Source organism: Ailuropoda melanoleuca, chromosome 3 (assembly GCF_002007445.2).
Source record: "Ailuropoda melanoleuca isolate Jingjing chromosome 3, ASM200744v2, whole genome shotgun sequence".
Taxonomy (NCBI): Eukaryota; Metazoa; Chordata; class Mammalia; order Carnivora; family Ursidae; genus Ailuropoda; species Ailuropoda melanoleuca.
In genome coordinates, this window is record NC_048220.1 from 85024772 (window position 1) to 85034930 (window position 10159).

General features: G+C 50.1%; 1 protein-coding gene across 1 annotated transcript in view; it reads right to left on the reverse strand.

Annotated features, from left to right (window-relative positions):
* Nucleotides 1-6459: 6459 nt before the first annotated feature.
* Nucleotides 6460-10159, reverse strand: part of MSX2 (msh homeobox 2) — a 6409-nt gene continuing 2709 nt past the window's right edge. The window contains exon 2 of the mRNA XM_002916929.4: nucleotides 6460-8164. Within this exon, the coding sequence (XP_002916975.1) occupies nucleotides 7740-8164 (425 nt within the window). The 3' untranslated portion in view covers nucleotides 6460-7739. The remainder of the gene's footprint in view (nucleotides 8165-10159) is intronic.

Below are 10159 nucleotides of genomic sequence, written 5' to 3' on the forward strand. Positions count from 1 at the left end.
TGGAGGAGATAATGCTAAGTGAAATAAGTCAAGCAGAGAAAGACAATTATCACACGATTTCTCTCATCTGTGGAACATAAGAACTAGGAAGATCGGTTGGGGAAGAAAGGGATAAAGAAAGAGGGGGGGTAATCAGAAGGGGGAATGAAGCATGAGAGACTATGGACTCTGAGAAACAAACTGAGGGCTTCAGAGGGGAGGGGGGTGGGGGAATGGGATAGGCTGGTGATGGGTAGTAAGGAGGGCATGTATTTGCATGGTGCACTGGGTGTTATACGCAACTAATGAATCATCGAGCTTTACATCAAAAACCAGGGATGTACTGTATGGTGATTAACATAATATAATAAAAATATCATTAAATTTTTTTTTAAATTGATGGTATCTTTGATTAGATCTAATACTATGTATTAGATGTACGTAGTATACGCTTCACGTGACCCCTAATATATATATCATATAGATATAGTAGCCTGCGTTTTTTCACTGAACATTTTATGTCTATATTATTGCAAACTGACCTGAGCTAATCTGGCCATTTGGCCTCATGCGGTTAGTCAGTGGTCTCCTCTTCATCTTTGTTTAAATGCGTAGTTATTACCTCCCCACGCATGATAAACTCCACAAAATACAGACACAATGTGCTCTTTTTTAAAGTAAAGGCTTTTGACAGAAGCAGCACAGTGGCATGGGGAGGGCTGAGAGTGACATGGATTTGGGGGCTCTGAGCGCTCCAGCTGTGTGAGATCAGCCTCACTGTGTCCCCTTTCTGGGCACTCTGCTGTTGGGAGTTTACTGTTCCGCTCTGCGAAAATGGGAGAACTCATGGTTCTTGAATTTCAAGGCTTCTAGGAAGGTAAAGAGAGAAAAATGAGAGTGAAGGAGGGCATTCAGGCAGAAGGCAAGTCAGGGCCTCAGTTTGAGGACAAGCTCCCTTCAGCTCACATGGGGGCTCAGGCCCCAGTGTTCTCACCGAGGAAATGGGGGGGTAAGAAAATGGGGGTGCCTCACAAAGTGGTAGGGAGAAATAAGTCAATCCCGTAAGAAGTACCTGGCTTCAGGTGCTGTGGACACACCTCGGCTCGGGGCCCCCAGGTAAATCTCCGGCCTCTGGGAGGCACTATTGCCTCGTGCTTTTTTTTATACTCAAGGCCGGTGGAGTTGCTGGGTCGCTAGGTCTCGTCCCCGTGGGGCCACTGCTTACCTTTGCCACCTCGGGCACGTTAATGAAGGAACCGAAGTTCCCTTAACTCAAATGGTGATGGTGACAGCATCTCGGGACGGTGCTGAGACTCCACCTAGCTGATGCGTGTAAATCCTGGGCACCCGTGTCCGGCACTTGGGAAGCGCTCAGTAAGAGGGGACTGTTACCTGCTCGGCTCGCTCCTCTCGCGTCGAGGTGTAAGTTTAACGATGGGGGATGGGGGAGGGCGGGATGCGGGCGCCTGGCCGGCTGAGGTCTCCTGGGCCGGCGGAGCTGGGCCGGGCCGGTGTCAGCGCGCATTTATTGATGGCAGGTATTTGGGGAGTAATTGAGCGCGGCGGCCGGCCCGGGGCGAGAGTGGGCCTCCACGAGCAATTAAATGTGATTAGGCCGAGACCTTCGGGATCCAGCTGGGTGATTGATAACCCGGCCGCATTCCTGCCGGGCCCGCGACATCAAACGGGCGGCCGGCGGCGGGCGGGGCAGAGGGGCCGCGCGCGGGGACCCGGCCCTTCTCCCCCGCGACGCCCGCGGTTCCAGGGAGAAAACGGGCGACGTGCCCTCCTCCTGCCCAGGGGTCTCGCCCTTGCTCGCTGGCCAGGTGCAGCAGGGGAGGGAAGGGCGCGGAAGAGACGTGGCGGCCGAGAGTCCCCCGAGCCAGGGCGCCGCGCGCGCCCAGAGAGGCCAGGCCGACACGCCCAGGCCGGACTCCGGGAATCCGTCAAGACATCGCTGGAACCGGGGGAGCAAGAATGGCAACAGAGAAGCAGAAGGGGAGAAACGGGGGACAGTGGGAATGAGAATACATCGAAGACGGAAAAATATTGAGGGACGCAATGCGGGAGCAAAGTGGCAGGAAAAGAAGAGAGAAGAATAGAGGGTAAAAGAGAAAGTTGAGAAGGAGAGCGCAGGAAGGAATTGTATAGACGGTGAGAAGATGCAGAAAAGAAAAAAATTAAAAATGTAAAGTGGGACAAACATGAAAAAGAATGAAGGGAAGGGACAAGGAATGAAAAGGAGACAGCCAAAAAGGACAAGAAAGAGGGGGTGAAGGGGGTAAGAAACTAAAGATGAGATGGAGAAGGAGAGACAAAGAATGGGGAAACAGAGGGGGAAAGAAGTGTGAAGAAGGAAAGGGGAGTCCGCGCTGGCCTGGGTCCCTCCCGTTTTACCCACTGGGTCCCCGGGCCCTACGTCCATCTCAGTTCTGTGCCCAGAGCCAAGCACCGCCTGGGGACTGGGAGCCCTGGCGTTTGCCCCCACTAGCCTGACTCCTGCCCAATCTGAGCCCCAGGCCAGCTCCTTCTCCCTCCTGGCTGAATGAGGGGCTCCCCACCCCAAGCCCGGAGTGATCAGTGGGCTCCCCGCACCCCAAGCCTGGGCCCCACAAGCCATAAATCACAAGTGGGGGTGCTGGGGTTCTGGGCCCGTTGCCTCGGGATCCCTGGAGTCTCCCCAGCCAGGGAACAGTTTCTGTCTGTGCTGACTCCACAAGACAGGATCAAAACAGCATGAAAGAAATCAGAGCGAGAACGTCGTCGGCAGGAGCTGGACTTCTAAAACCCCCTTCCGCCCCCATAGGCTTCAATATTAAAAAACCCCCTAGGAGCCTCAGACACTGTATTAATTAGTGCAACCACCCATGAAAAGTTGGGTTTGGAGAGGCATTCTTTGCCCTGTGTGAAAAACCAAGTCTAATAAACAATTGTTAAGTTGGCCTGTTGCCGCTGGTAAATTACATAGCATTAAAAAAATAATGCTTTTCATATTAGGCACTAATTAAAGGTTGGGACAGCTTTAAAACAAGAGAGGGAGGGGGGAAATCAAAGAAAATATAAAAATGTTCTTTCAAGAGTTATGGGAGGTTAATAAAGTATGTCTGTTAGAGTGAGCCTACTTTGCCCCTAGCTACAGCCAAACTGGAGCCACCACAATTGGGTCTCAATAAGATAATGATATTCCTTTCTCTGCTATTAAAAGCCTCCCAGTGCAAACTTAAAATGATTTATTTAATTTAGGAAATTATGAGGTGTAACTTCAAAGCTCGAGCCGTTAGTAATGGAAAATACCAGGTTGTTTAAAATTATAATAATAATTGTTTGGAGGACTCAGGACATCAAAGTGTTTTCATCAACAAATGCAGAGGGGTCCGGAGGAGGTTGGAAAGAGTCAGAGAGGTGGATGGAGTTTGGATTTGATTACTATGAACCTTATCAAGACAGGACTCTGGATTCCCGAAGCCTGGTCCTCTGGTCTGCTTTGAAGCAGGCTATTTTGGAAAGTAATTTTACTGCATTTTATTTAGTTTCTAGCAAGGAGGAGGTTAGGGGGGAGGTTGGGGGGTGGGGGTGAGAGAGGGGTAGAGGGGTCCAGGAGTTGACAGCAGACTTTTCTTCATTGCTCTCTGGCCAATTTCATTAAAGAGGCCTACAGCATCACCAATCTGGTAATTTTTTTTCCTTAACTGAAGAAGGACACAGGCGCAATCAACTTCACCAGCGGGGCCCTGTGCTTTCGGGGAGGGTGTGTGTGTGTGTGACGTGGGTTCTTTTATAAATGAGGTTTATGTTTATTCCAAACCCAGCAGTGGAGAGGGAGTGGGGGTGGGGGAATGGCCTCTCCAGCCCGTGGCAAATGAGCGGCTTTTATAGCAAAGAATGGCCATGGGAGTTTTCATTCGGTCAGACAAGGTTCTGCTCAAAGGCAAGGATCCTCTTTTCAGTCAGGTCAGGCAGACATTTTGCCAGTGCCTGCTCTCAGCCAGCCGGGCCTTCGCTGCCTACCTCCTGCCGGCCTTGCCCCAGCACTGCCTAGGCGGAGCTGCAGCGGGGGAGGGCGGTGAGGCTGAGCCCCAGGTCCCCAGTGATGGAGAAGCAGGCACTCAGTGGGAAGGCCTCCTTGCCCGAGTGAGGTGGGGAAGGGAACGGAGAGAGATGCTGCAGAGATGGGCTCTCAGGGTTTGGGAATCTGGGGCGCTCTAGAGGCCCTACATTATGTCTAAGACGGCTCCCCCAGGGCTTGCCAGCCCTCATGCCCACCACCGGGCTCATGCTTAGGCCTGAATTCTGCTGTTGCCACGTAGTGGCTCTGTGACCCTCTGAGCAATCTCTCTGAGCCTCAGTTTCCTCAACTATAAAATGGCATCAATGACACCTCCTGCAGCAGTGTGTAACGTTATTAAAGGAGAGGTTCGAGAATATGCCTACTTCTGGCCGCACTTAGCAGGAGCTCAAAGAAATGTGATTTCTTCCCCTTTCTTCCCCTCTTTCCCCAAAGCAGAGCTGACTTTCTGGAAAAGTTTGGAGGAAAGCGCTGAACGTAGGGGAGGCCACGCGGATTTGTGTGCCAGGCTTCTGGCAACCTGCGCGAGGACGTCCAAGGCCAGCAGGCTGCGGGCATCTTCGGGTTTAACTTCGCAGGCACGGCAGCGCGGGTCCTGGGTGAGTCAGGGTCTTCCTGCCGCTGCGCGTCCTTCGTCCGGTCTCTGGAACCTCTGGAACGCCTGGCACACCAAGCCCGACCGAGGCGGGGACTCTGGCGACCTCCGACCCGAACGTAGGGCAGGAGGTTTGGAGGGAGCCCCAGAGCCAGTCGCGTCGACAGGCCCCGGGGACCTCTGGCTGTGGTCTAAGTCCCCGCAACCCAGCCGCATCCGCACCTCGGTCACCCCCATCCACCTAGTAGCGCCGGGGTGTGTATGCTTCACCCCGAGGCATTCCCCCCCCCCGCTCTCCGGGCCTCAGTTTTGCTTTGGGATTTGGGGCGACCGTGGTAATGCACAGTGGCCCAGACCGTTTCCAATCCACCCCATTGACCACGCAAGGTCGCAGCCCCGATTCTCCTAGTCGCACCCTGGTTTGCGAACTCCTCCTCCCGGGGGCAAGCCGTCTTAAACCGGAGCTGGAGTCTCCCGATCCCCCACCCCGGCTGAGATCGCCCGAGGCTGCGGGGTCGAGCGGCGCCGGGAAGGAAGCTCCGTGGACGGGCTAATTAGGGACCCAACTTGGCGGCTGATGACGAAACCGGGAAGGGCTTTGGCCTTTGGAAAACGCATCTCATAAATGAGGATGGCTGGATTCCGGACTGAGATTTAGGAGTTCGGGCTGGGGAGGCCCAGCGGGATGGCAAAGGCGAAAACAAGGGCGGTTTGGGACACTCCTGGGGCTCAGGTCGGGAGCGCAGCGGCGGAGCAGCAAGAAGTCGGCCCCTAGCTTCGGAGCAGGTCCGCGGGCTTGGATCACGCTCGGCGCTCGAGCTGGGAGATCGCAGACTCGCTGCCCAACCCCGCCGGACCGGGAAATGGAGTTTCTGGCGCCCACTTCCAAAGTGGGTGTCGACGCAATGAGAACGTGAGACGAAAGCGCCAGTCCTCCTAGATACCCGGTGCCAATCTCCCCACCGGTCAGCTTCCGCAGCAAGGAGTTCTCCATTCCCTTCTGCCCGCGTTCCCAGGGTCACCGGGGCTTCTCATCCGAAAACAGAGCTCCCAAAGATATCATCAGTAGCCACTTCTGATTTATTTGTGCAATAAAAAGCGGAATTTAAGATCCGTCTCAGCCTCCCCCACCCATTGCCCCCCCCTTTTTAATGGTGATTCCTCAAAACCCAAGTCTGACCCTGCTCTGTACCCGGTGGAAAGGAAGGCGGCAAAGCAAACGGGACTTGAATGAACCACCTTCCCCCTTCAAACCAAAAAGAGCATTTGTTCGGGGTCCATCTCCTTGGAAGGAGTGAGGAATGGTAAACGGAATGCGATTTGACACACTCCTGAAAGGGCAGCAGGCATCCACCGCCCCCCCCCACCCCCAACCCAGGGAACGCATCTAGTTACAATCTCCATTTGCAAAGAGCTATAGGTCCCTTTCCCCCAGTTTTAAATCTGTTGCTGTTTTGGTAACTGGGAGATTTCAAGTTCAAGATTTCCCCTTGATCATCTACAAACCTCTCGGATCCCTCAGCCCCTCCACTTCTTCTAAGCTCATCTTTCACTACAGTTTGGAAAACGAATAGCAATGCCACTGCTTTTCCATGAGTAACAAACTGCCAGAGGAAAGGGTTCAAAGTATTTCGTTGGCTATTTTCAATCCACTCCCCCACCCCAGGCTGAATCTGGGCACAACTCTTAATTGATTCACGCTAATATCATAATAAAAACCATCAGCCCCCTCCCCCAATCTTGGTGGCATTTTTGAGTTGAGAACAGAGAGCCCCCTTTAAAATAACTGTGTTTGGACAAACTTTACTGCAATAAAACAAATGTTTAATTTAATTCAGAATAAGAGATAAGAAATAACTCTTCAATAAAATATATAAAATTATACAAGGCACCCTTTCAAAGGGATAAAAGTATACTTGGTGGTGGTGGGGGGAAAAGATGGAGAGAAAGATGAAGTACCAGGGAGCTAAATGGGCTGTTTGACAACACCATTTTTAGCAAGTCAAAACATGGCTTTACCCTCTGCCCCCAACATGTTAAAAAGTATATAAATTTTTCTAATAAGTTTAGCACATACAATAGGCACACACACAGAGAAAGCATGATTTTTTTTTCTTTCTGGATCTATTCATTGTTCAAGAATATTTAGCATATAGGTAATGGTTACATTATATTTATTTTTTTTTAAGCAGAGAATTAACTACACTCCCCACCCCCCAATCACCTTTGCAATGTGTGAGGACTGACTTGTACCTAGTATTTCACAGAAACCATCAATTCCCCTGACATGCTTTAACTTTTTACTCTCCAATTATCTGAAATGGAGTTAAGCAACAGCCTTGAGAGGAATTAGGAAGTACTTCCAGGTCCCACCTTACCCCAAGTCCTTCTCAGGATTCCTCTCATCCCCCTTTTATTGATCTTACCAAAAAAAAAAAGTTAAAACTTTAACAATCTGTAACAACGTGGACAGAGGAGAAAATATGGGGCCAGATATGGTAGTATCCGATGAGTTTTTTAATGCATGTAAAAATGCAAAAATGCCATATGTCCTCATCATTTTGAGGAATCTCTCCATATCTACTTCCTATGCATCGTGCCTAATTCTAACCTTTGTTTTCCATAACCAAAAGTCAATCATCCCATCAAAATCACCACATGTCAGCAATTTTAGCAAATAATTGGTCTCTCCTATAAGAAAAAAACAAATGGACTTAAGCAGTCTCTTTTAGGAAGGTGATATATAAAGTAAACATATGTGCATATAAATTTTGCCTTCCAAAATAATCTGAGTTTTTACGTCTGCTGTATAAAAATGTCATTATATTTTATTATATTTATATTTATATATAAAAACCAACAGAGCCAATCTTTGTGAAAGGAGGAGGGGGGCACCTAGAAGATCACACCAAGAAAATGGGGCTTGGTGCCTCCAGCCTAAAGAACAAATGCGAACTATGTCTGTGGCCCTGTGGGCCTGGCCGCTTAGGGTGGCGCATGCAAGGTGTGGAGAGCAGGGCTTGGTACTGCCTTCCTGGAGAGGGAGGGGGGACCCACTGAAACAAACATCCATCACGGAGTCTATGGAGCTGGTCTTCCTTAGGATAGATGGTACATGCCATATCCGACTGGAGTCGCATAGAGTCCGACGGGCGGGATGGGGAGCACAGGTCTATGGAAAGGGTAGGATGCTCCGTATATGGACGCTGCTTGCAGGGGTGAGTTGATGGGGAAAGGGAGGCTGAAGCCGGAGGGCAGCATAGGTTTTGCAGCCATCTTCAGCTTTTCTAGTTCTGCCTCCTGCAGTCTTTTCGCCTTGGCCCTTCGGTTCTGGAACCAGATTTTGACCTGGGTCTCTGTGAGGTTCAGAGAGCTGGAGAATTCCGCACGCTCTGCAATGGAGAGGTACTGTTTCTGGCGGAACTTGCGCTCCAGAGCGAGGAGCTGGGATGTGGTAAAGGGCGTTCGCGGCTTCCGATTGGTCTTGTGCTTCCGCAGGGTGCAGGTGGTGGGGCTCATGTGTCCTAGAGAACAGAGAGCGAGTGAATTAGCAAAAGAAGGGGTTTTCTCCCAGGTGCGCCCCGTGAGGGTCTCCCCTCTTCTTCATCTTTCCAAAAGGGACTTCTGTCAAATCCATGTGGGGAGGGGGGTTCCAGGGAGGGGAGGAGACAGGAGAAGGACCATATTTAAATGGAGTAATTGCTTTCTTTTAAGAAATTGAGTCTTTTTACAAAAAGTTGGGGAGTTTCACCATGTACAGAACTTTCTATATGGGACATAACCGCCTTATGGATAATGGAACTAGAACAGCTCTGAACTGATGTCCAGGGCACTGGAGTGCTCTCTGAGAAACAGAACGCCATCTCTTCTTAGCTTAATTTCTCTGGTCTTTAAAATGGGGTACGGGGTTCATGACAATCCTCACTATTCTGAGATGCTGAGATAAGCCCATAAGAAGACAAGTGGAAAGGGGTCCTATAAACTGGGTTGGTCCCCTCTCCGCGCCAGGAAAAGTTGGAGTGCATCAGCATAGTCATGAAGGATAATCGTGCAGATAAAGGTCTGTGGTAAATTAACAGCATCTCCGGATTGGGGCAGCCCCGTGCAATAAACAACCACGCAGCTGTCATTCCATCCCGTCTACAGATAATAAAACCTGAACATCGCTTTCCAGATCTGGATGTGGGAGAAGTCTCTTGGCCGGGTGCTTCTGTCATATAAAGTTTACTAAGAAGGAGGGAAAAATTAGCTTGCTCATAAATGTAAATGTCAGGGGAAATCATGCTGCCTCCGAGTTGAGAGCATGTGATGACATTTTAGTCATCTCTAACCATTCTCTGGTTTAGAGCAAATGTGTAAATGATTAGTTTGTCGCCAGAATTTAGAGAAGGAATAACAAGCAAAATAAAGGTATGCCAACCGCATCCAGACTCCATATTTAAAATGGATTCAATTATAGGAAGTCATAGGACTGGGCATCCCTGAGATTCCATAGTATCAACTAACTTTGGGCTTCTTTTCCTCAAAGGGAGGGGGGGCAGGAGTGTGGAGCTGTGGGATAGGAGGCTAAACAATTAATTTTCTGCATCTGGCTTTTATGAGCTATGCTAATTTTCCAAAAGTAGCCACAGTAACTCAGAAATACTCATGGGGAGGACGTCGCATTTCTTGTTTAGTTACTTCGGTGGCCCAAGAAAGAGTTTACACTTCATACTGAGGGTGACACAAGTCCCACCCAGCCTCCAATTCCTACCAGAAAGGGATTCGACCTAGGACCTAGTGTGACCTCATGAACCATCACTTTAGTGACTAAAGAGTAAGAGATAGTAGGTTCTATGATGGATCAAAAACAGAAATCCGAAAGAGGGCTGGGTACACAGAAGTCTAGACTTGCATATGCTAATCCCTAAATAAGCCAGAGAGCTTGGGCACCTACTTCCTAATTTACAAATAAACTAACAACACCGTGGAAGACTCAGAGACCTGCTTTCACCCTTCACAAACCAGACCTAGCTCCTGGACAACCCCCGCTGTCTGAACACGCACACGCCAAGCTTGCAAGAACTTTGTGCCCTGAACGGTCGTCCCGGCGGTGGCTGCTCCTAGAGGCTGCATGTGAACTACGAAATCCAGGCTACGGAGATTACACACATGAATCAAAGCCATAAAGCTAAGAGGCTTCCTCTCAACACTCCCCACCTCCCCCACCCCATTTTAAACCAGTCAAAGGATGGATGAGATTTTACGAAGCAAAACAGCAGTTACCCAGCTTCCTCCAGATAACAAACCAGGCCAGGCCTGTGGCTCCCTCCTGCCCCAGGCTCCCATGCCAGGCGCTCCTTGGACCCACCATTCCAACCACAGGGCTCCTGCTGCCATTTCTAGGCCCAAAGAGCTAATGAATCACTTTCTATTTTAAAATTAAATCCTTTTTCCAGAATCTTGGATTTTTCTCGTGGGAAGGTCATATCCAGGGCCCCCAAGCAGGGATGTTCATCCTCACAGGGCAGGGCGGGGGG